The sequence below is a fragment of the Carlito syrichta genome, unplaced genomic scaffold (genome assembly GCF_000164805.1).
Source record: "Carlito syrichta isolate Samal-C Ts95f unplaced genomic scaffold, Tarsius_syrichta-2.0.1 Scaffold316362, whole genome shotgun sequence".
Classification (NCBI taxonomy): Eukaryota; Metazoa; Chordata; class Mammalia; order Primates; family Tarsiidae; genus Carlito; species Carlito syrichta.
In genome coordinates, this window is record NW_007260458.1 from 2,189,520 (window position 1) to 2,217,166 (window position 27,647).

A 27,647-nucleotide genomic window follows, 5' to 3' on the forward strand; every position below is an offset into this window, starting at 1 on the left:
TATCATTTTTGATGCTATTATAAATGGGATTGTGATCTTCATTTCCTTTTCTGATTGTTCCTTGTTAGTGTATAGAAACAAACTTATTTTTATATATGTTGATACTGTGTCTTGCAACTTTGCTATATTTGTTTATGAGTTCTAACTCTTCTTTTGTGGAAATTTTAGAGTTTCTTCATATAAGATAATGTCATCTGCCAACAAAGATAATTTTACTTATTTCTTTCTTATTTGAGTGCCATTTATTTCTTTTTCTTACCTAATTCCTCTAGCTAAGACTTTCTGTACTACACTGAAGAGAAGCGGTGAAAGTGCCTTGCTCTTGATCTTAGAGAAAAATGTTTCAGGTTTTAACTGTTGAGTATGAGGTTAGATGTGGGCTTTTCAAAAATGGCTCTTACTATGTCTAAGTATCTTTCTTCTATTTCTAGTTTGTTGGATGTTTTAATCATGAAAGAATGTTGAATTTTGTTAAATACTTTTTAAAAATATATTGAGACCATATACTTTTTATCTTTTGTTCTATTAACAGGGTGTATCATATTGATGGATTTTCATATGTGAAGCAATTCTTGCATCCCAGGAATAAATGCCACTTTGTCATGACGGATAATCCTTTCAGTGTGCGGTTCAGTTTAGTTTCCTAGTGTTCTGTTGAAGATTTTTGCATGTGTATTTTTTGGGGGGGATAACGGCCCATAGTATTCTTTCCTGTGGTGTCTTTGATATCAGAATAATGTTGGCTTCATAAATGAATTTGAAAGTGTTCCATTCTCTTCAGTTTTTTGGGAAGAACTTGAGAAAGACTTTCATTAGTTCTTCTCTAAATGTTTGGTAGACTTCTTCAGTAAAGTCATTTTGTCCTGGGATTTTCTGTGTTGGAAGATTTTTGATTAATGAATGAACTTCCAGTTCTTTCTACTTCCATGTTGCAAATTTCTACATTTCTTCCATTTCTACAATTTATTCATTTCTTTTAGGTTATCCAATTTACTGATTCATAATTGTTTGTGGTAGTCTCTTATGACTCTTTTTATTTCTGTGGCAAAAATTACAATGTTTCCTTTATTTATGATTTTATTTATTTGAGTTTTTCTCTTTTTTTTGGTTAGTTTAGCCAAATATTTGTCAATTTTAGCCAAATATTTGTCAATTTTGTTGCTCTTCTCAAAAAACCAACCCTAAGTTTATTTTCTAGTGTGCTTTTTAAACCTCTATTTCATTTTGTATCTAATTTTTTTCTCTGTTAATTTTGAAATTAGTTTGTTCTATTTTTCTAGTTCCTTGAGATGTTTAATTATGTTCTTTGAGGTCTGCCTTTTTTTTTTTTAAATGTGGGTCTTTACAGCTATAAATGTACCTATTGTGCTGATTTTGCTACATCCCATAGGTTTTCTTATGCTGTATGTTTATTTTCATTTGTCTCAAGATAATTTCTAATTTTCTTTCTGATCTTTTTGACTCATTGGCTATTCAAGAATGTGTTATTTAATTTTCATATATCTGTGAAACTTTTAGTTTTCCTGCTGCTACTTATTTCTAGGTTTATTTCATTGTGGTTGGAAAAGATATTGGTATGATTTAAATCTTAAATTTGTTAAGACTTGCTTTGTGATCTTATATGATCTATCTGGAGAATGTTCTGTGTGTTCTTGAGAATAATGTATATATTCTGCTGCTGTTGTGTGGAATGTCCTGTATATGTCTGTTAGGTTCATTTGATCTGTAGTGTTTTTCAAGTCCTCTTTTTTTCTTATTGATTTCCTGTTTATATGTTCTATCTACTATTGAGAGTGGAGTATTGAATCTCCTACTATTATTTTGTTACTGTCTATTTCGCTCTTTAATTCTATCAATGTTTTCTTTGTATATATAGGTGCTCTGATGTTGGCCACATATATATTTATAATGATCATATCTTCATGGTAGATTGACCTTTTTATCTTTACATAATGCATTTCTTTGTCTCTTATGAAAGTTATGGATTTAAAGTATATTTTGTGTGACATGACGACTCCTGCTTCCTTTTTGTTACTATTTGCATGGAACATCTTTTTCCATCACTTTATTTTCAACCTATATTTGTCATCAAAGCCAAGATGAGTCTTTTGTAGATAGCATATAGTTGGACCTTGTGTGTGTGTGTGTGTGTGTGTGTGTGTGTGTGTGTGTGTGTGTCTGTGTTAAATCCATTCAGCCACTCTATGACTTTCAGTTGGAGAGTTTATTCTACTTACATTTAAGTAATTACTGATAAGGTAGGGCTTACTAAAGCTATATGGTTGTTTTATGTTTATCTTGTGGATTTTTCTCTTTTTTTCTATAAATTTTTTTATCTTAAATATGTGGGGTACAATTCAGGATTAGGTATACAAATGTTCATTATGCAGGTACCCTTATTGATGAGGTGTGCCCCCTCTCCCCTGGCAGTTTCCCACTACTGCCAATCCCCTCCTTGTAGTATTACAATAGTTCAAGGTTTGTGGATTTTTCATCCTGCTTTTCCTCTTTTGTTGTCTTTTTTTATGTTTCGCTGATTGTTTTTTAATGACATGCTTTGATTCATTTTTCATTTTTTGTGCATCTTCTACAGGTATTTTGATGTTGTCATGGGACTGACATAAAAAAATCTTATAGATATCTATTTTAAGTTGATAACAACTTCAGTTGCACACTCTACTTTTTCTTTTTTACCTTTCTCCCTCCCACCAAACACACTTTATGTCATTGATGTGGCAAATTACCTCTCTTTATGTTGTGTCTATTAATTTGTTTTTTCTTTTTACTCATCTGACTGGTTAATTTCAGATAAGCTGTCTTTCAGCCTATTGATTCTTTCTTCTGCTTGAAGTTTACTGTTTAACCCCTGTAGTGAATTACACACACACACACACACACACACACACACACACACACACACACACATATTATTATTATTTTTTTAGTCAGGGTTTCACTCTGTTGCTCAAGCTGGAGTGCAGTGACATGATCATACCTCACTTGCCGCGGTATCCAACTTCTGGGTTCCTCAGCCCTCCTGAATAGCTGGGACTACAGGTTCATGCCATCATCCCAAGCCAATTTAAAAATTTTTTTTTTAGAGACAATGTCTTCCTATGTTGCCCAGGTTGACTTCAAATTCCTAGTCTCAAGCAATCCTCCCTTGAGCCACTTTGCCTGGCTGTTAACATATTTTTATAGTTGTTATTTTTATACTTTTATCTTCTATACCAGAATTAAAAAATGATTTACATACCATTATTAAAGTATTACAGTATTCTGTATGTGTCTATATATTTACCTTTACCTGTGTGCTTAATACTTTTATGTACTCTTGTGTTGCTGAATTTTATCCTTTCATTTCAACTTGAAAAACTTAAGTCATCATTTCTTGTAAGGCAGATTGAATGATTAATGAACTCACTCAGCCTTTGTTTACCTGGGAAAGTTTTATTCTTCTCAATTTTTGAAGGACAGTTTTATCTATTTTTCGTTATCTTGATTGGCAGATTTTTCTTTTCAGCACTTTAAATGTGTAATTATATTTACTTCTGCCTTGCAGTGGTTCTGCTAATAATTCCACTGATAGTCTCATATAGTTTCTCTTGTATATGGCTAGTCACTTGTCTTTTTCAAAATTCTGTCTTTGACTTTTGACAATTTGATTATAACGTGTCTTGGCATAGCTATGTTTGTGTTTAATCTTATTGAAGTTATTTTGACTTCTGAAATTTGGATGTACATTTCATTCCCCAGATTTGAGAAGTTTTTAGTCATCATTTCTTCAAAAAGTCTTGCTGCCCCTTTTCCTCTATCTTCTTCTTCTTGAATTCCATAGGCATGAATTTATTAGTTTTATGGTGTTCCACTATAAGTCTTTTAGGATCTCTTTACTCTTTTTCATTTTTCTCTTTTTACTCATCTGACTGGATAATTTCAGATAAGCTGTCTTTCAGCCTGTTGATTCTTCTGCTTGAAGCATACCGTTTTACCCCTCTAGTGAATTTTTAAATTCAGTTATTATATTCTTCAGCTCCAAATTTCTGTTTGGTTATTTTTTAAAAATCTGTTTCTTTGTTGACTTTCCCATTTTGTTCTTGCATCATTCTTCTGAGCTCGTTGAGCATATTTATGATGGTGATTTTGAATTCTTTTTGAGTAATTCACATGCCTTTGTTTCTTTAGAGTCAGTTTCTGTAAATTTATTTTGTTTCTTTTATTGGACTGAGCACACTACTTGGTATATAATAGCCACTAAAGAAATATTTATCATGTGAGAATATGAGTATTTCCCTAATTTTGTTCTCAATAAATGCAGCTGAGGGAAATTTTTCAATACATATAATAGCATTGTGAATGATTTGAAAGATTGTGGGAGGCCCTCTTGCTTTTTATTTAATCCCAGATGCTTTCGGGGGAATGTAAACAAATTTTTACACAATATTATGATAAGGTTTCTGTGGACATTTTAATTCTTAATTTTTGTACTTAACATAATGTGCTTAACATTTTAACCTCAATGTTTCATTTAGCATAGTTGTCAAAAATTTACTTAATTGACCTCTAAAGAGAAAAACCATCTGAAAGAAGAAAAGAAGATGTACTTCAACAAATATTTTGTTCAAAGTACAAGTACAGGAGTATTTAATGAGACCCAATCTTCAGTTTTACAATATATGAGTGACTATTTCTCTGTGTGTGTGTTTGTGTCTGTCTCTCCCCCCCTCACAGCTCTCTCTTTTTCTTCCTTTCACTTTTTTCTTTTTCTCTCTTACTCTTTTTTCCTTTTTCTTTCTCCCTCTTCCATCCCTCTTACTTTCTATTTCTTTCTACTTCCATCACTTCTCTCACCTTTTTTTTGGAGTTCTAAACATGTCAATAATTTAGATGTTAAGAAGCCTCTAAAGTAATTTTGTTGAGATTCTTATAGTAACAACCTCTGAAATACTGATTGGAGTTATCTAGGATTGAGATTCATGGCAAAGACTCTCTGAATTGGCTAATTGGATTAGTCTACACCAGTAAATCATAACACTAGTCGTATATTATAATTACCTGGATGCTCTTAAAAGATACTGATTACTTGGGCCCATTCCATAGAGATTCTGATTTAATTGGTCTGGGCTCTACACATCAGTGTTTTCAATGATGTCCTTGTGTGCAATTTTATGTAAAAGTGGGGTTTATCATCAATGATCTATAACCTTGCTACTCACAGTGTGATCATCGAACCAGCAGTCTGAGTATCTCCTGAGAGTTGGTTAGATATCCAGATTCTCAGGTCTCACTCCAGATCTACTGAATCAGTATTTACATTTAAATAAGGACTGCAAGTGATTTGAGAAACATTCATTGATGATTTGCATAGGTTGCGCTAAAAAACACATCATCTGAACTTGAGGCTAAACCTAAACACTTATGTTCCCTTGACATGATTAGCTTGCTAACCAAGAGGTAGGGATTTGTTTACATCCCTGTGTATTCAGTTGTATTTACATTATAATTGTAAAATTATTGAACTGTTATAAATATATATGTAATATATAAACCAATGAAATATGAATATGAAAAGAAATAAATTTTATTTCATAAAAATTAAGTTGAATAATTTGAAAAAAGTTGATAAACTCAAATTACTTAAAAGAGTACTCTTACATTAGGTATCAGTAAGACAACTGCAAATGTTGTGAAAGAAAACATTTAGATTAGACAGGGCTCTCTTCAGATTGCTGGGCAAGTATCTATCACACTCCACTTTAAAAAGAAGAAAACTAAAACTTATACTGGAAGTTTTAGGCAATACATTATAAGTTTTATGTATTCAAGACAGCAATGAAGTACAATCAAGAAATCTGTATTCAAGAAAAGTGTTCTACATCAAAACATTGTTGAATGAGTGTAGATTGTGTGTTTAAAATTAAAATGTTTGGGGTACAAATTTATTGTTGTTTATGATTTCTCAGTTTAACTGATTATTTTCAGACAATGGACCAAATACTCATCCAGATAACCATAGGATTAAAAGGCTTCTACTGAATATTTATGTGACTGTTTCTGTTTGAATGTTGCTTTTATTTTTCTTAGTTCCTTCTTTTCTGCATAATAAAGTATTTGTCAACTTATCTGTACTTAGCTCTAAAAAACTAAAAAGGTCCAAGTCCTACCCTCAGAGATTCTTTTTGATCCATGTGGCTTTCAGCTGAGGCACAGAAAGCTTTAAATGTTTTAAGAGATTCTAATATGCATCTGTAGTTGAGAACCATTGGCCCATTAGATTTTGAGTACAGGTAAAACCAATTTATAACAAATTACATCCAACTAATATAAGTTTCTTGACTGAATGTTCATTAGAATTCTGGTACAAAGTACATTATTATGATTATTAGTCTATTCTAATTATTGACTGTATCATGAGTACTTTCCCCCATGACTTAAATCATATTAAAGCATTTCTCCTTTAGTGCTCATTTTCAAATGCTTCTCTTTTGTAAAGGATTTCCAGTTCCACCCTTGCAAGACTGTTCTTCCTCTATGAGTTATATTTAGTTACTTGTACATGTGCCCTTTGTTTCCTGTACTAGGTTCCTTGAAGGCAGGAAAGGTTGCTTTCTATTACAGTGCCTGATGGACAGTAGGTTATCAACAAATGTTTCTCATTTTCACCAGGTGTTGGCACTCTTACTGCAAATCTTTGAGAAGTTATTTTGCTTCTCTCATTTATCTTTTTGTTGCTTTTTTTCCTGCTACATCTCAAGTAAACTTTAAAAATTTTTAGCTCCTGACTGCTTCCTCTGTTCTTTCTTCACTCCTCATTATGCCATCCATTCTGCTTGTCTTGTTCTGCACAGAGCTTGCTCCCTTTAGCCTTGTGCTTTTTCTCTTGCCTTGGCTCATATTCTCTGCATAACAGAATGAGTTGCTAACGTACCTCTCAGGAAACTGCATTTGAAAAATGTTCTCTTAGTAGAGGTCTCTCAATAGTTTTCCTCTTCTTAGTCTGCGCAAGACTGTTCTAAAACAGCAGAACCACTAATGAGTAATTTATGATGAAAGGAACTATGCTTTACAATTCCTGAAGCATTTTATGTTCGGTATCTCCTTCACTATAACATCGAAACCACGAGTGCCTAAATGGTGCCAGTCATTTTGAAAAATCACTCCACAAAGTTAAATCAAAGATTAAGTGTTCTTGTTTTGACCAAATTAATTAGATTTTAGAGTAAGAAAAGATACACAGAAGACTATCAAATGGATTCTAGTGTTGACTTTAAAACTGACAATGTGTGAACTTTTCCTTATTGTATTGTATGTCTTTGTAAAGTGACAATGAAACCTGCCCCTTCACGTGCGTCCATGTTTTGTCTCTTTAATGGTATTTGAGTGTTGATACAAATTTCGTTTTTTCCTCTAAGTCGTTACCTCCACTCATTCAATCTATTTTTCTTATCCCCAGAGGACTGAATGAATTGATTATACTGTATTTTAAAAAGACCCTGCTCTATGGTATATAAGCCAGGATCAAGAATAAGACTAGTGATTGAAAGGTAACTAAATCAAAAGAATTTCAAAATATATTTTAGTTTGCTATTTAAACAGGTGAAATTAAGCTAGAGTCAAAAGCCTGAATTCTTCCTTCCAGCAATAGACTTTTCCTTTTTGCTGTTATCCCCTAAATATCCAATTCTTGCTTTCCCAGCATATAGGCTTTCCCACCCAAAGGCCGATCTGGTCAGGGTGTTTGAATTTTTTATCTTGTTCTGTTCTGGAAGTTATTTTTATCCTCCTCTGCCTCCTAACCCTTCACTACCTCTAAATTTATAGCATATCAGGGCCTGTTCTACTTTTGGAAGAATAGGCTACTGACCCAAATTAAGTCCCCCTAGGAGAAGCACACTTTGGTCCTTTAGAAGTCCAAGGACATGGTATATATATATAAAACAGAAAAGGAGGGTCGCACAACTACAATCAAGATCTCATTTCCTAATCTGGAATATTAATTTTGCAAACAACTAAATTCCCGATTAATGAGATTTGGTTAAAGGAAGAGATCATGTATAACTTATGAATTCGTGAATTATTTAAGCACTTTGAACTTATGATCACTTTAAATACCATTGACTCATAAAACATGATTTTATTTAGGGGAAGGAGAAAGTTTTCTCATCAAATTGTCCAAGTGGACTTTGTTTGAGAATAACTTGTATTATTCTTGTTAATAAGCTACTGCTATGATAGTAACCAGCTACTTTCTGATAGTAACCGGCTGCTAACTGGTAGACAGTCCCTGTGTAAGGGACTCTCAAGGCTTGTGAAATTTATTTCAGATGTTTCGGATCTACTCCAGGTAAAAGTAAGCTGTCATTCTTTTTTTTTTTAAGTGAGGAAGCAGGATTTTTTGAGAGGACAGAAAAACTCCCACAGTGGAAGGGGACCTGAAGGGGTTGCCCAGTAAGCTGTCATTTTATAGAAAGGGTAAACTCTTTCTGTGAGACACAAGATGCAAGCTCCAAAGATGAGATCAAAGTGAAATTTAGAGAAGTTCAGTTCATTTTTTTTTTTTTTTTAAGTTTTTCATCAAGCAGGAAGCCGGAAGATAAAATTTACCAAAAATTTTTACAAACTTTGAGAGTTCCTTATGCAGGGTCTGTGTTGGGTGCTAAGATGCAAAGACAAGACACTGTCCCTATTCTGAGGTAGAAAAGATGAAAAAAGTGTACAACTAACTAAAGGAAAGGAAAACTTGTTCAGTGCTGTAGTAGATATTTATGCATTGTAGAGAAGAGAGAGATTAATTTGTATCAGTTAGTGCTCAAGACTTTTATCACAGCCACATTGTAAAGAACTGACTACAAGTGAGTCTACATTAGGAAAAAAAGATTGTGGGCTGGATAAATGCAGCATAGCTGATTGGAGCCTTTTAAGAATATTGAAAGACTTTAGACTTTTTAATTTGACTCTGCAGAATCTTTGCCTGCCTTATGGTGTATGGATGCATTTATTGTACATTTAAAAAAGCTATAATAAAATCCAGATATACATAATTACAGTTAATGAGCTATTTTATCATCCAACAGTTTTGGTTTATATATTGCTAACAAAATTTTGGCTCAGAATGAAATAATTGGTATTATACATGGAATTTTTAAGAGCCCTCCCAAAGCAAGTCAAGATTTCAAAGAACACCATATGAAAGCCCCTTTTATATAAAACTCTGTCCTTAAAAGACAGTTTAATCTATCTAATGATCACTGATATTTGGGGTTTTCAAAAGGAATTTTAAATAAGCCACAAGTCCCCTGCTCACCTAAATGAATTATACCTGTTACCTTCTTAGTGTCTGTAACTTTTAATTTTATTGAATCATTTCAAAAATGTTGATATCAGTTGGGTAGTTTAAAGTCAATGCATATCTTTTCAATCCAGTAATCAGAAAAATCTTGCAAGGGAGGAAATATTTAGCAGTGAAATGTGAAATATGATATGCCCTTTTGCTTATATATTCTAAAATGTTTTAACATAGATTTGGATAATTCTTTCTACAGCGGTTTGCAGAAGTTAATTTAAATCTCATTAGAGGAATCTGCAGTTGCTATCTCTGCATTAATGATCAGTAAATCAGGATTTTAATGTGTAACTTAGAATTTTTAGTTTTACTGGCTTCTTTCACTTATCCATTTCTCAATCTGTTATAAATTACTTTTTGCTTTTAAATGACTAATAACTCAAATTTGCATCTGTACCACCTCCTGTCTTCATATTGTTGTTAATTGTATTTATGTTGTTAAAAATGGAGTGAAAATACTTTATGTTAATTGCCTTTTTAGATTCTTTCATGATTATGGTACTAGTAAGTACATAACTTGTAAGGTTTAACATAGCCTTAGTAAGACATATACATCAAGTGTTATGTTGTTCTATTGAATTTCTCCAAGTTCTTGTTAATGTCTCCACTTATGACCAAATAGGCTATTCACTGGAAAATTCTGGGGCATAAATCACGTCGACCATGATGTGAATGGTATTTCCTGGAGTTATGCAGACAGCAGTAGTTACCATACTCACAGTAAATATGCATTTGACATCGTTTAATATTAATAAGTAAAGAGTAGGTATGGTGCTATGGGTTAGTATGATTTCATAAGGGTCTAACTTCTTAGTCTCCAAAGTAATAAGCCTGTATTAATAAATTAATAAATATCTCCCTACAAGCTTCATATCTTACAATATATGCACATAATCTATTCAATCAATCACATATCATAGATTTTTGAAAACATGGCCTAATTAACATAATTCTGCTTTAGGCTGGCAAATTATTTGAGACATAGAAACCCAAAGTTACATCACATGCACACACACACACACACACACACACACACACACACATACACACACACACACACAACAAAACTAAGAAAGAAATGAAGCCTCTGACCATAAACATGTGCATGCAATTAAATTAAAGAAGCAAACAACATAGTAAAAATGATTATTCCTTGAGTGTTTTGTTGAGGAAGTGATTTCTTTATACTTTACTGGAAGAGGTAAGCAGGCAGATACTTTTCACTTAGGAAATTCTAGAGATGCTCCTGCAGCCATTGTGGTAGTCACAGAGGATATTGTGGTCTCTGTGAATTTGCCCCTGTTGCCTACATATACTGACCTTGGTTAAGATTAGGTCAAAGGCTTGATCAGCTTTCCCTCCTCTGTTTAGATGCTTGATTTTCCCATGGCTCAGTTCTCTCATTTTACCTTATGAATAGCTATAGATCTTATTTTGAAAATCTATCTGAACTTTTCCTTAAAATTAATCTGTATTAAAAAAAAACTTTTTTCCCCCTTCAAAATTTATTTATCATGTGTTCCACCCTCTTATGCTGTTATAAGCAACTTGTACTTGTAAACTAGACTTCTCGATGGCTTGTGTAATTAATATAATAGCCACCTGCTCTGGTTATTCTTCCTGGGAACCCCATGCTTTCAGTTTCATTTTCTCTCCTGCTCTGTGCCCTAGGAGCCTGACTTCTCCAGACTACAACACTCTTGTCTCCTTGCAGCTGATTTTGTGTAGGGTTTGCCAATGGGAGGTACTAACAGGAGGTTGGAAGGCGGGAGGAGAGAAGGTTGGCTATGTTTCTTCCTTGCTCCTTCCCTGGGCCAGGCTGTGTCTCTGGCAGAAGCTGTGCTATCATGATTATAGCTTTCACTAGGCAGCCTCTCCTTTGTAACTCTAGTTCACATTGGACTGTGGTAAAACCGTTTCCTCTCCTTGCTTCTCAGTCCTAAGGTGATGACTTCCTACTGTTTCCTGAGTCTAGATCTTTAGCCAGTCCTTGTTTGTTTCCTTAGCTTTAATCCAGCTGTCCTTTCTCAGAAGTTTACTAGTTAGTCTTCTGTGTTTCCATGTAATTTATGAATTGTTTCATAATTCTTTAATTATGAACTTATGAATTCTTTGGCTTCTCTTATAGTTATTGTATATATCTGCCGGTCCTACGAAATAGTGAGAGCACGAATCACATCTCATTCATCTTTGAATTCCAGTAGCTAGCAGAGTATTGCATGTAGTTGGACTCAGTACATATTTGTTAAATGTATGAATAGATTAATATGACTATTACTCCTTCAGACTTCTCTTAGAAAACTCCTAGAGCTATTTTAATGGTATTTTTATGATTTCTTGCAGTGTTTTCAGGAATCATTATAGCTTCTTTGAGTTTCTTCTCATTTCTCTCCTAAAGAGCCTAAGGAAGACTTATCCTAGTGGCATTACTGAATATTTCATGTAAGCCTTAGAATTATGGTGAATCACAGCAACTAATCAAAAAAGAAACAAGACAAAATCACTCACTTTGGGTTCTTTCTAAGTCGGATTCACCCTCTTTGTGCTCGTTGCTTGAAAGGGAATGAAGCAATTGTGATCTCATTTATTTCTGTGCTTTCTCCCTTTCTGCCAAGCTCCATTTGGTGCCCTATTGTCCCACAAGTTGCCTATTTGAGTCTTTTGAATTAAGAGTTTAGAACAGAAGGGCCATCTGCTCTGCACGAATATTAAATTATCACAAGACTTTGTATAAGGAGAATTTACCCTTGTATTTTTTTCCAATGTTTCCTTTCCCCTCTGGGTAAGAAAGATTCAGGGTACCAGGTTTTGTTTTTCTTCCACACACCCTTGGACTTGAATAGGCTGCAGTTATCAAGTCATATAATATAATAGACTTAGAACACTTTGAATGGCAAGTACTGAATAGATGTAAACAAAGGTTTTATTTATTTTCATTATCTTATAAAATGTAAAATTTTATAATGTAATTGGACATGCAGTGTACCAGATCTTGGTGTATTCAAGTTATTGGTTTCATAAGGAAGAAAACCGCCCTAAAAATTAGATGTTAGAGAGATATATTTCATAATCAATCAGATTTATTAAGTAAATGCATGTTCCATTTTAATTCATAGTATAATAGATAGTATGCAACTGATACATCTATAGTTTCAATCTGAATATTCATGAATAAGCACATTTCAGCAGCTAACCTTCAAGTAATATAATTTACACATATATGCTGTGTAAAATGTTTAAAATTAATTGGCTGGTAGATATATATATATGTTATGTAGTCATATTTGTTAATAAGAGCTGAGTAAAAAGATCAGTTGAAGGTTGGCATTTTAAAAATGTGCATGGTTTCCATTATTTAAATGTGCAACTTTAAATAATCAGTTAATGTTTTAATGAAAGTTGGCTTATACTTTGTATGAATATTTATACAGTAATATACTGATATTAATAAAAGTATGTCTAATTTTCTTGTTACTGATTATTGTTGACACGTTGATACTAATTCCAAAGAGTGAAAATTTTCCTCTGATTTGTGCAATGAAACTAAGAAAAAATGTACACATTTACTTTATAAAATTTGAATAGTTAAAATCAAAAATTGTACTTAGTAACTATGGGGAACAAATTGCCAGTCTGTTTTTAATCAGATGATCACTCGCACCGGTCTTTGAAGTAATAATCTTGAGGGAAGTCTAGATGTTACAGTCCTCTGATGCATCTACAATATGGGTACTCTTTCAAAGAAAACAAAACAAAATTATGAAAGTGTCAGTTAGTTCAAAGTCTTAAAAGGAACTTAAACTAGAGAAGGACCCTGAGGATTAAGCTTCTAGTGTGAAACATTCATTTTAAAACAAGTAGATAATTTCTGTTGGCTAACTATTTGTGTGACTTGTATTTTGAAAGTTTCAGAAAAATATTATTTGATACTCTATGAATTTTCATAAATTACAAACTTTTTATTGAATCTAAAGTTAACTTTTAAAAGTTTATTAGAATGGCAGCAAGACAGTTTCAGATTAAGACCTCTCAATATCCTAAATGGAATGCCCTAACCCATATATATTTATGAATAAAACAATACTAAACCTAAAAACTTACATGCATAAAATAAAACCTAAAGCTTACATGCATGTGCAGAAATAAAAAGAGCTTCTTCCTAATTTTTTGTTTTAAAATTCTGTAATGGTATATATACTTAAAAAAAAGAAAAAACTTTTCTCCTATTGTCCTCTGATTCTCATATTGTCCCTGATTTGTTGCTACACTAAATACCTCCTTAATCTGCCCTAAGTGGGACATCATCTCTCAGGAAAGTAATTGACTACAGGTCTGCTTTTGGCATTCCTTTTTCAGAGTCAAATTCTGACTTGCCATTGCCCTTTATCCTTTCTTTATCGTATTTTACTCTCTCAACTTACTTTGCACAACACTAATTTAAGTTTACATGTGTCTTGCAGTAGACTGAGTTTAGGTTTTCAAATACAATGAAAAAGGGTGTAAAAACATGGGAAATGCTGTTACAAAATGGTCTGAACCCTTCTAAACTATTTTTTCCTAGTAAAAAATAAATGTGTATGTATTTTTTTTCCTCCAAAGCAATCTGCCAATTTCAAGGACGCACCTACTTTGAAGGAGAAAGAAGTACAGTTTATTCTTCTTCTGGAGTATGTGTTCTCTATGAGTGCAAGGTAAGAAGACGTTCATGTGTCTTTCCAACTTGTTTCAATTATATAAACACAGTAAATGCTTCTTTAACAGCTCACCCTTGAAGCAATCTTTTCAAATTCTAAAGCAAAGAGATTATTCAGAATAGTAATTATAATTCAAATGTAAAGAAATTTCCATTATTTTTTCAAACATGTAAATTAATGATTGTAAAATAATTTTTCAATAAATAAAAATGCTTTTTTGTCATATTAAAGCTTTATGAAATTGTCTTATTTTTTCCAAATTAAAGTCAGCTTCTTGTTTGCTGTTTTAGGGAAAATCTAGGTAAAGTTAGAGTCAGCTTGCTGTCGTTTGTGAGTTTAAATAATGTGAGAAACACTGAGCATTTCAATTAAAAACAAAACATACAAATTATCTAATAAAAATTAACTGTTGGATGAAGTTGAGACTGCTATGGATCTTAATCCCTTTGGGGAAGTATTTTAAATTATTTAAAGGGAAATTCTTTACAAATGTACTTGCCATGGTGTCTTGAAGTATATTTCTGAAGCAGATGTGATTCATTTGAATTTTTTCTCCTTGACCTAATTGAAAAACTATGCTTCACAATACTATTCATATTTGTCTTTTATAAATTATAATGTTATATCTCAGAACCCCAGTGTTATATCTTAGGGCATATTCTATCTGAAGGAAACTGTCCACATATAAAGGTTCTCCTTTAGGGTTTCATTTATATTTGATTCTTAGTTTTCCTCTTTAAATACCTCCTGCACATGGGTTTAGGGAATGATTTAGTATGTATATATTATATAGAAAATTAAGATAGTGATTTTTGCTGCTGGCACCACCAGTATACTGTGAATGTCTATATGATTATTAAAATTTTGCGAAGGAAAACCCTAAGAATTTTTCCAAGACTAATTGAATCTGAAAGAAGCTATACATACACTCTATGCATCTTAATTTGGATCTTGGAGATGCAAAGAGGCAAGACTGTGACAGATTTGATTTCTGGAACATGAAAGCTCTGGTTTCTTCCTGCCCATTTTAAAGTATTCTAGCTGCTTCTTTAGGTTTTACATTGGCTTTCCTATGACGTAGTTACCATCTTAAAGATAAGAGAACAGAGGCCCAGGAACGTTAAAATGAATTGCCCAACTTGTATTTCAAGATGGGTTTTCCTCTATCAGCATCCCTGCACAATGTTGTTTTGAGTGGAGTAGTTCCCACTATAGATAAAAGGATTGGAAAACAGAGTGAGATCTAGTAACTTCAAAATTAGAAAAGGGACTCAGAAAAGTTGCTTCAAGGACGGTGGAAAATTTTTGCCAGCTGGCTTCTAATGGCAATCTATAACTGTAAAATATCAGCCCTAAATTTAGAAATCTTGAGGGCATTTGAAGTTTCTCTACTTCAGTGTGTATGTGTGTGTGTTCTTTTCATATGGTCAGAATATGTTACATAATACTGACATTTGTGGTTTAGAAACGTACTGGTATAGTTGCCTACTCTATTTCTAAGTTGCTATAAAACCATTTGATTTTAGATTAGCTTAGTTAGAGGTCTGTACAGAAACAACACTGCAGGTGCTCAGGAAATATTAGATGAATGAATGAGTGCTACCTTTTCTTTGCTTAAACAAAAGGGACCATTTTCTACCTTCTAATACTGTGCTGTCCAATAGAACTATGATGCAAGCCACTAACATAATTTTTGTTGGTCTAAGTGTTCTATATTTTGCCGCATATGTCCAAAATATCACTATTTTAAACACTAACAAAATATTTTACATTCTCTTGTCATACTAAATTTTCCAAGTCTTGTGTGTATTTTTCAATTGCAGTGTTGAAAAAGCCTTATGCAGCTAGTGGCTATTGATGGACAGCATGTCTCTATCAGATCACTGTAAGCTTTTGTAGTTCTTGACTAAATTTTTGACATTAAGGACTTCCCATTGTTTCTTTTCCCTTAAGGCCCCTTAGCCCCTGTATTTACAACTTTACATAATTGACAGCTCTCTCTGGCTTTCATTTTTCTGGCTGTCAATTCTAGTCCCTGTTTAGGCCTTTATTGTCAGTTTTGTGGCTTGAAAATATATCCTGGGGGTCTATGACTTTAATAGTAACACACACACACACACACACACACACACACACACACACACACAGTGGTTTTGAAAATTAGGTGACTAGAACTGGTATTAATGTCAAACCAAAGGAAGACTAGCTTTTGACTCCACTGTATACATGTTTCCTGCCACTTTTCTTGACAAGAGATTATGATCTGGAAAAAATTCCTTACATACATAAACCAGGAAGAGAAGATATGGAAAAGTGTACTTCTTTATGAAAGCAGTACTTACATAAATTATATCTAAAAATCTAAGCTATTGAGTAGTATTTAAAATGGAAAGCGGCAAGTTTCAAAAGTTATTTTATTACTTATGTACTTGTAAGCATCATATAGCATAGTTAATTACCCTTGCTCTTAAGAGATTGAAGTTTGGCAATATAGAAGTCAAATGCTTGCTTCTAGATCAGGGCTACTACAGTTATCAGAAAAGTATTTGAGTTTCTCCCTGAGAAGGATTTAATCTGTTCTGGTTGCTTTATTCATTCATTCAAGAAGTATTTTTGAGTGCTGTGTGCCAGAAAATGAGCTTGACATTAATTTACAAGAGACATGAATCTTACCTTTATTTTCTTTATTGTTTTGTGGGAGATCTCCAATATCTTACCAGAAGCATCTGTGAGAACCTCTTTATAATAAAACTATATGAAAACATTTAAAAATGAGCATGTTTTAAAAACTTAGTTTTAATTTACTGTTTCTTCCCAAAGCGAGCTGTTGAGCTCATTCAAACTGTGTCTTTGCCACAATTGTCATCTGGATTTTCAAATGTTTTGTAAAACTAGCAAAAATTTTCAAGATCACCCAGATGTTTGGCAATTTATAGACATGGTTGTGGTGTGGTGTGCTCTGATTCCCAGTGCTGCTTGTCTATTCTGAAGGCTTCTCAGCTGGGATTTAATGCCATTTTGGGAGTGAGCCTGTGACCTGTGCAGAGGTCCTTAGAGTAATAATTTCATTCTGATGTTAGAAAACCCTTCTAAGAAGCTGGATCTGGAAACTTCTTAGTAAGTCCTAATTACAAACTTTGAAGGATTTATTTTCTGTTGCCCAACAGGATCACACCATGAAACTTGTTGAGAGTTCAGGGTGTCCAGCTTTGGATTGTCCAGAGTCTCATCAGATTACCTTGTCTCATAGCTGTTGCAAAGTTTGTAAAGGTAAGGTTTATTTGTAAAGTAAGATTTATGTGGAAGAGTCATTCTAGAAGTCTAGTACTACTGACATGGAACAGAAATTTTTATAAACAAGTTATTTCCAAATACCGATACTATTTCCCTAAATGATTTTCTAATTTGGCACACAGTAAGTAGTCATGAAATATTTATTGAATTGAATTAAAACCAAGCTGCTCCCATACACTTCCGCAAATTGTCATGAACCTGTTTCAAACTCTAGATCTCTAAACCTCTCTCTGTGAGCTGGTTCTGAGTAAACACAGTATTGCTCGAGAAATTTACACAACAGCATTGAGTTATTCTATTGACAGTTACTGTTTCTTGGCAAAAGGTTTTTGTTTGTTTGTTTTTCATCTCTCCTCAGGTTCTTTTTGTAATTTGCCAAGAAAACTTTTTATTATGACTATTTCAAATCCCTCTCTTGTTGAATTCTACTCTCCCACTCAGTTTCTAGATGACTGAGAAGAGAGGGGCCATCACACATTAATTTCTTGTAACGTGTTTCCACTGAGATGATAGGCCTATAACCAATAAGTAGAAGGGACTTCGATTTTTAGTTCAATATAAGAAAACACTAAAGTTGGAGCTATTCAGAAGCGTGATGGACCATCACAGTTGGCAATAAGTTCCCATCACTAAAGGTTCTTAAGCTAGGTATCTTATTGTAGTTTCAAGTATTCTACAAAAGTATTGATTATATGAAAGAAACTCATTAAGATCTTTGCCAATCATGAAATTATATGCACCTTCCTATATTATATTGACATTATATACTTGTGAATCCATCTTCCACATTAGACTATGCTCCTGTGGGCAGGGCTGGGTCTTTATATTCATCTTTAGATCTTTAATACATAGTATAACACCTTGGATATAGTTGGTGCTTGTAAGTAATGTCATTGGGACTGCATAACAAACTGCCCCAAATGAGCTCCTAGCACTTGTTTGATTAATGATCTTTGTACTGATGTAAAACAAAGCTTAAACAGGAAAAGTAAGACAAAGAAACTTTATAAAAACAAATACCATTTTATTTCTTATTAACCTGCTCTATTCAAAGTAGACATAAGATCACTCACTCCCATTTTTAACATAGTGGAGTAGTTTCTTTTTTATTTTAAGTTCCTTTTCCATGCACTCAATTAAGATTTTAAAAATCTCAGTCTGTGTGAGGCTCTTTAAGAATTATAAAGTGGTTTAAGACTTGGTCTGCCCTTCAAGGGACTTTCAAGGTAGCTCTCTGGAAATAAGGAGCACTTCCAGAAAAAACCCCCCAAAAACCAACTACAATCGAGCAGACATATGCAGGGAGAACCTCCCCAAACAAACAAACAAACAAACAAATACACACACACACACACAAAACCAGAATTTTTTTTTGACGAGCAGGCCCCTTATAATACAGGCTTCCCTTACTAGGTAAGTGTTCTAGGAACTCATTGGCATCTGTGTAGTGTTATGAGAGGCTGTGTTCAGCTTCAGTGCATTTTTTTAAGGAGTCTTTCAATGCATTTCCCCATTTCATGATGGGTGATTTACTTGCACACTTGCCTACACTGATCTGAGTGTTCAGCAGTTTTTGACCAAAAACAGCATGACCCCAGTGCCTACCCTCCCTATTTACCTGATCTTTCCTTGAGTGACTTTTTTTGTTTCCCTGATGAAAAAAGTCCTCAAAGGGAAATGTTTTGCCACTGTGGATGAGGTGAAACAAAAAATGGCAGAAGCACTAAAAAATTGATGAGTTCAAAAACTATTTTGAGCAGTGGAAAAAGCATCTTTATAGGTATATTGCATCAAACGGAGAATACATTGAAGGTGACTAAAGTTTGAAGATCTAAGAATAAATACACAATTTTTATAAGTAAATTATGTTTTTGGGGTCCCCTCATATAATAAGGATCATTAGAATTTTCACCTTCACAGTACCTGAGCCAGTGCCTTACACAGAGCCTGTGTGGAATTTGATATGAATCAGTAATTCTTGTTTGATATGGACTCCTGGTTTGCAGCTTGATTAGAATGTCTCTGGCGGGCAAACATTGATAGGCAATATCTGTTGCTGAAACTTAATTGTGTGTACATCTATCTTAGGGATATTCTTAAAATGCAGATTCTGATTCAGTAGGTCTGGAGTTGGGCCCAAGAATCTGAATTTCCTAGGTTGTGCTGATGCTGATGGTAAACAAAACCACATTTTGAGTAGTAATCTATTGCTGCATAACAAACTGCTCCAAAGCTCAGTGGCTTAAAACAACAAGTGTTTTATGTATCTTACTATTGTGGATCAGGAATCCAGACAGAGCTTGGCTAGGTGATTCTTCTGATCTACATGGTGTTAACTGATGTCACTCAGTGCTGTACAGTTCAAAGCTGGGCAGGGCTGGAAGATTCAACATGGACTTACTATATGCAGGGCATCTTGGTGGGGGATGGTTGGAAGACTGCCCATAGCTGGGACTTCCTCCTTCCCATGTAATCTCAGGATTTCTTCTTGTGTTTTCTCCATCAGGATAGTAGTTAGACTTCTTAAATGGCGGTTCAAGGCTTTTAAAGACTAGCTCTGGAACTGACACAGCATCACTTCTACCATATTCCTTTGGTCAAAACCACAGACTAGCCCAGATTCCAGGGGAGGGGAAATAGATCTCACCATAGATAGGAGGAATGTTAAATATTTGAGGCCAATTCAAATCTACTAATCAGGGCTATTCAGAAATTAGAGGTATGAATAGCACAGGAGTTAGTCAAGGTTGGGCAGGACAAGATTTGGGTCAAAAGCTGAGATAGGGACTTTCAGATATCAAGAGAAACCTCGACCTTATCTATTTATTTTTAAAACAGCCCTAATATATTACATAAAGCAAGTTAATAAATGGAAAAACAGTACAAAAATTGTCTTACATTTAGATTGTTTATAGTTTTAAAAATTAATGTGTTTGCATACTACACTTAAAAATACAATAACAAAACATACTGGGACCTACATCCACTCCACCTGAGATTTTGATATCATTGATATGAGATGGGTGGGGCCTTGACATCACTATTTTTTAAAATTCCCTGATAAATTCTTTTTCACAGCCAGGATTGTGAATCACCAGCTTAGAAAATCCTCAAACTGAAATTGAACATGTTGCCCTTTCTTGAAACATTTAGCACAATTTCTAATAAAGATTGCATCAGTTTCTAACTTCAAATATGCAGAATGAACAAATAGGTTCTCCTGGCACTCTTTCAAACTTAAAAAAAAGTCAAGTTCTCAAAGCGTAATTTTTAATCAACTCCTAAACAAATGTGACCAATTCATTTGTAATAAAATTGGCCTCTCCCTCTCTGCCTAGGGCTAAAGATGTTGTGTTCACATCTGAAAGAGTAAGTTCGACAACAGTTGGTAAATATTTCCTGAGAGCAGAGCATGAGATGAAGTGTTAACCTTGCCACTAGAGACTCAGCCAGTGGTCGGAAACCAAGCTGTGCACTGAAATAAGACTCCAAATCACTAGGCACCAAGTAAAATCCAACCAACCAAAATTATTTTCTAGGTATCTATAGCTGACTGTCTTTTGAACGCAACAGAAATGTTTATTTCCTTTTGTAGAATCAGAGAGCTCTTTCACGGAAGCTTATAACAAACCACAACATAGCAGAGACTTAGTGATACAGTAGGAAGTCTGACTTAGAAAGATACAGAAATAATGTGGATAGCCTTTATATCCACAGTCCTTTCCTTCCCTTAGCACTTTTTTTGTGTGCTTGCAAGACCATTAAGTCGTATTCACTAGATGCCCTACTTTAATTTATTATTGACTTCACTGCATCTCATAATTATTAGTAATGGGGCATCCACATTCAGCAGAATAAGCTAATGTCAATTGTTGTCTCTCACTTCTGGTTATTCCATAGTTTCCCACATTATTCAGTGCTCACTTTTATGATTCTTGCTACCTATGTATTACTAACATTATTTGGTTTATTTTTAACATATCTACTTTTAGTCAATTCAGTTTAAAAAAATTTAGTTTCATCCCCAAACACTGGTATTTATGAAATAATAAGGTTATTTGCTGTATTTATGTATTTCTTATATACATTAAAAGAAATTCATTGCTATTAATATTTTCTTTTTATGTTCATCCATGTATATAAACTACCCATAAGCTATGGAAAACACTAGGATAATTCATTATATTGTAAACAACACCTAAATAAGTGAGTATTCTTTTATGCACAGATGATAGAATATGCAATTCAACTGACGCAAGCAAAAAATGGAATATATAAGCCCCACAACGAACAGGGTAAATTGGCTTCAGGTGTAGCTTGATTCAGCTCTCAAATCCTGCCCCTGTGCCTGCCACATCTCTGTTTGTCTCCTCAGAGTGGCTTTATTTTCAGACTTTATGTGTTCTCAGGTATACTTCTGACATTCTTATGCTCATATTATGATACTCAGGGAGGTGGAAGGAAAAAACTCAATGTCCTCATATATTGAATAAAAAATATTCAGAATTGAGTTTCAGTGGTCTTCATTAACTTGAAATAGATCATATACCCTGACCCAAAGAAATTATTATGCCCAGGTCAGTGTACTGCATTGAGCAGTGTGGCTTTATTCTGTGGAAGGGTGGAGTCCATTTTCTTAAAATAACTAGGTTATCTATTTTCTCACAAAACAAGAAATAGATGTCTATAGGCAAAAACAATAAGTATTCACCACAAAATTATTGTATTCTCTTTCCCCGATAATTATGTATTGCCATTATATATACTGTTTTTTACTCATAATCTTTCCTATCCACCCTTCCCCTTTTTCAGTTACACAGAAGTGCATATTTATAATTTATAGAAAGGTGTACTCTTAATAGAAAAGTACAGAACTTCATGTAAATTTGTAAAGCTTGTAAAAGGAATATAGATAAAATTCAAGGGTGGAAATAAGACTCTCCATCTGTCTATAACAAATATTTGAATTTTCTTGTATGTTATGGATCTCAACCTAATTAGTTTTAGCTTATTAGTAACACTATAATAACTTTAGTTTTTAATAGATACTATGCTATTATCTTTTACATACATGATCTCATTTGAACCTCACATTTTTATAAGGTAGTTATTTATACCAATTTTACAGGTGAGAAAAACTGAAGGCTTCCGAAAGGTTAATTAATGTATAGCTAGTAATTTACACAGCAAGTAGGTAGCAAGAGATCAGATGTAAATCAAGGCCTGCCAACTCCAAAAGCCAAGTACATAATGAATAAAAATACAACTATGAAGTTAATAGAACTGTATTGCCAACCCATACTGTAATATTTTTTGAAGCTATTTCCCATAGATTAGAAACAACCCACTTTAATTAAATCTGAATTTTCTACTCATCAATAGTTAGCCTTTGACCCTGACATTTTATAAAATAACCAGTAGATTCTATCAACTTTTTTGTTGAAAGAATAAATTAAAATAACTGACATTGTTCATAGTAAATTAGAATTTGATTGACTGAAATTTTTTTCAGATCTTTGGGTTTAATACAAAACCCATCTAATAAAAAGTCAAGCACAACCCATCTAATAAAAAGTCAAGTCAAATAGTGAAAGTAGGATCATCGTATTATCTTACAGTTCAAAAATTCTTGCAATAATTAAGCCCTACATGGTGTATGTGTACATGATGTTTACTGCTAAGAGGAGAGGTCTCACCACTACTGAAGAACTAAAAATGGATTGTAATAGAGGTGGCATATCATATGACATAGATAATACTAATGATGTTAATATTATTAATTTTAAATTATAATATTAATTATCTTATGCTCATACCATTATGATACTAAGGTAGGTGGAAGAAAAAAACTCAATGTCCTCGTAAACCGAATTAAAATTTCAGAATTGAGTTTCAGTTGTCTTCATTAGCTTGAAGTAGATTATATGCTCTGAGCTGAGCAAAATTATTATGCCCAGTGGACTGCATTAAGCAGTGTGGCTTTATCCTTCAGTAGAGTAGAGTCCATTTTCCTAAAAGCACCTGGACTGAAAAGAGTGGTGAGTGTTTCTTCTGAAGTATAACTAGACTACATTTTCCCCATAAAAACAAGAAATAGATGCCTGAAGGCAAAAAACAATAAGTATTCACCACAAAATTACTGTATTCTCTTTCCCCTGATAATTACGTATTGCCATTATATTTATTTTTTCTACTCATGGTCTTTTGTATAATATTAAGTGGAGCTTTAAAAATGGGAGAGGAGAAAATTCAACAAAATGAAAAATTGAAAGATAATTTTGAAAGAGGACTGTGAAAGAAAAATAAAAAATGTATCAAAAATGGCACCCAGCCGGGCTCGGTGGCTCAGCCTGTAATCCTGCGCCTTTGGGAGGCTGAGGTGAGCGGATTACCTGAGCCCGCGGGTTCGAGACCCGCCTGGGCAGCGAGACCTCATCTCTACAATAAATAAAAAAAAATCAGCCGGGTGTGGTAGCGCGCGCCTGTAATTCCGGCTACTCGGAAGGTGGAGGCGGAAGGATCGCCGGAGCCCAGCAGGTCGAGGCTGCGGTGGCCAGGAGCGGCCACTGCACTCCAGTCTGGGCGACAGAGTGAGACTCCAACTCAAAAAAAAAAAAAAAAAAAAAAAATGGCACCCATTCTTAGCTGCAGTCCTCGAACGGGTGTTTGAAACAATACAGGTAAAATTATGCAGAGATTTAACACTCTGTTAGAACTGGTATCTTAATTCTATTGTATTTTAGGGAATGGGCTATTTTCTTTTAGTAACTTTGTTTTAATTTAGAATAGATATGAAGTGATTTTTTTTGAAGACTTTTCATTTTAGTTTGATGATATGCTGAACTATTGGGATAGATAGTGAAGATGTCTTTTGAGCTAAAATTGTTCCCCCTCAGGCATTATAAAAAGATAGTGGAATACACTTGAAGAAATATCATCTCAATTTAGGCACTTAAAAAAGAAGAAAATAAAACGACCCTAGGAAAAAGCATTTTTAACACTTCCTCTTCATCAAAACTTTACGTCTCAGCCTGAATTGTGAGAATTTAGATTATAAAGATACTTGTCAAGAGAAGTTTTCAAGTGATTTAAATTCTGTTATTGACTGTATTTTTCTGGTTTTAATACACCTGTGTTCTGTTTTATTTTATTTTTGTGGAAATCACTGATTCATTTGATTATTTCCATTCTTTTTCAATGGCATTATTGCATTTTCAGAAACTTCTTAAGGGTTGTGAAGTTGTACCAATAATATTTTACTATGTTCATAGTTGGTTTAATGGGGGACATGCATTAACTCTGAAGTGATATTCACAATGATTAATATGGGCACAAATCAATCAGAATAAAGACCAATCAATCAGAATGGACATTGATTTGATTAAGAATAAGATGAACCAATTTAGAACTCCCCTCTGTATGATTTTCTCAAGTAAAAGTTTTTTCTTGGATATAGGTCGATGAGTTTATTTTAAGATACATGAAATAATACTCTTCTAGTCCCTTTTTCTTTTTTACATGGTCTGAAATAGTAATCCACTAGACAATGTAAAATGAGATTGATAACTTATGTGTCAGGCAATTTAAAAATTGGTTTAAGGATATATAATTATGTACTTTCAATTAAATATGGATTCCAGTGTTCAAGCTTTGCATTTCAGTATCTTAGATAATCTTTGAACAAGGAGTTCAGATAGCAAAAACTAAAGAGGAATTGTGCATAATTGGTGTCACTGTTTATAAAATGTTCCATTTTTCAGTAGCGGGAAACTGCCAGGGTGGGGCACATAATGTTAATAAGGGCACCTGATCTCAAACCAGGCAAAATGGGGGCCAAAGGGAAGCCCAAACTTTAACTATATGATGACTGCTTGTGTACCTAATCCTGAATTGTACCCCACATCTTTAAAATAAAAAAAATTAAAAAAGAAAAGGAAAGAAAACCAGCTTATATGCTATTGAAATAGAGTGATTTAATAAGTGTGTTAGCAACCAAAATAATTCAATTTTTCTTTTGTCTCATAAAGACTCTGGGATATGTGATATCTCTGTAATTCATAAAATTTTACTTCTTCTTTTGAGTGCACATACTTTGCCTTGCAGATTTCCAGAGAAAATTAAATTAAAGTGAGGTAATACTTAATTTTTAACACATTTAGAGAGGTTTTTTAAAGGATGATAAGCTGTCTGTTTTATTTTTTGACTACACATTGAGCACATTTCATCTGGCCTGGTTTGTATTACCCACAGGAATTGATAATGTTGAACCTCTAGTTCTCATGTTATTTTCTATATTGTAAACCTTCATTTTGGACTCTAAGAATCTTTCTTGGTTTCAGATATATGAAGGAAATACTGTAATTAAAATATTACTCCATAATTAGAATAAATTTAGAATATTTTTAAACCAAAGAAGCTAGGCTCGGTAGCTCAGCCTGTAATCCCGTGCTTTGGGAGGCTGAGGTGAGTGAATTGCCTTAGTCTGAGGGTTCGAGACCCGCCTGGGCTACTTGGTGAGACCTCATCTCTACAATAATTCAAAAAATTAGCCGGGTGTGGTAGTGTGCGCCTGTAGTTCCAGTTACTTGGAAGGCTGAAGTGGAAGAATCGCCTGAGCCCAGCAGACTGAGGCTGCAGTGGCCGGGAGCATGCCACTGCACTCCAGTCTGGATATGACAGAGTGAGACTCCAACTCAAAAAACAAAAACAAAAATAAAAAAAGAACAAACCAAAGAAAACATGGAATGAGCCTGAATAAATTAACTGAGTTCAACATAAAGAGGAATTTTTTGTCACTCATAGCATGTATAAACGTTGATGAAGATACTAATTTTTATAAAGCATTAGAAAAAAAGCAAGCTTTGAAATTAAATGAACATTTAAGTAGACATAGTTTATTTTCCTTGTCATAGTTTCATTTACCTAATAAATTTCCCTTTTTTCTTTTTTTTGGTAGGTTATGACTTTTGTTCTGAGAGGCATAACTGCATGGAGAATTCTGTCTGCAGAAATCTGAATGACAGGGCTGTTTGTAACTGTCGAGATGGTTTTAGGGCTCTTCGAGAGGATAATGCCTACTGTGAAGGTAATCCTTGTAATGATGTGTAGCTCAGCTGTATAAATTTTCCTAGGATTACTGCATGCAAAATTTGTTAATTTCCCAGGTTGTCAAGTTGATGGGCCCATTAAAAGCAGTGAATTTAATTTGAAGCATATTAATCAGCTAAAAATAATTATCTTTCAAATTAAAGTTTTTCAGCTATCTGCTATATGTCAGACTAATAAGTTAATATCGCTGGTTTCTTGAATTAGAACAATTCTTCCACTGTGAAATTACCTTCTTTTTTTCATAATTAGATATTCAGATAGCTCACATATTGACATGATTACTATGGCTTGCAGTTAGAATTGTAGTTAGATTTTTCCAGACAATATTGTGTAACAAAGGCAATCAATTAACAGGAAGATAAAGTGCCCACCGCTATTTTTGTTTGCTACTATAAGTAATCTCAGTGGTTGCATGCATGTTCAGTAGTATTTAGTAAATAGCACCAGTGGAGTAAATCACTTCCTAGTTATTTAAAAATCTTAACTAATATCCAAAAGTAGTTTATTCTCTCATGGAAACAGTTCACATACAGCGAGGCCCTTGGCATTTGCAAATGCTCTAGCTCTAACTATTTCAGAAGAAGCCCAGGAGATGTAGTAATTTACTATTTTCCTGAGGCATGGGTTTGAATCATTCCCTTTAATTGTGTGACTAGCTAGTGGGTCCTGTGAACAAGAACACTGATTTGGTGGTGTTTGGACACTTGGAGGGTTTAGAGGGTTCTAGACTTACCCTTTCTAAATGTACATATATGCCAAAGGTCCCTGGTGATGAAGACCTCAGGTATACACGTGCAGCTTCTGTTTAGCTACAGGCGGATTTGTTGGCCTTTGGAAAACCAACTGTTGTTTTTCTTAGTTTTAAATAGATTTTCCCTTAGTTTTAAATAGATTTTAAATATTTTTCCAAGTTTTAAGTAGATTTTCTCTGCTTAAAAATCAATATTCATTTTTTAAATTGATCTTTGGATCAAAGTACTTTTTAAAATGCTTCGAACTCACTCCTAATGGGATCATTTCATTTTTGCTGAAGGAGGGCACATGGCTTTCCTCCCCCAGTCATAATGCAGATTTATTTAAAATTTCTCATTTAAAAACATTTTATGTTTAAAAAACTGATTCTACTTAATGATTTTTATTTTTATACTATGTATAGATAAACTTTCCTAGTAAACTAATATATTTTCTTTGTCATATTTGAGATCTCT

The 27,647-nt window shown here is 33.7% G+C and overlaps 1 protein-coding gene across 4 annotated transcripts in view; it reads left to right on the forward strand.

Annotated features, from left to right (window-relative positions):
• Nucleotides 1-27,647, forward strand: part of NELL2 (neural EGFL like 2) — a 207,744-nt gene that overhangs the window by 130,485 nt on the left and 49,612 nt on the right. For all 4 annotated transcript variants that reach the window (XM_021707056.1, XM_021707055.1, XM_021707057.1 and 1 more), the window contains 3 exons: nt 13,943-14,034; nt 17,205-17,307; nt 26,288-26,416. In XM_021707056.1, the coding sequence (XP_021562731.1) occupies nt 13,943-14,034; nt 17,205-17,307; nt 26,288-26,416 (324 nt within the window). The remainder of the gene's footprint in view (nt 1-13,942; nt 14,035-17,204; nt 17,308-26,287; nt 26,417-27,647) is intronic.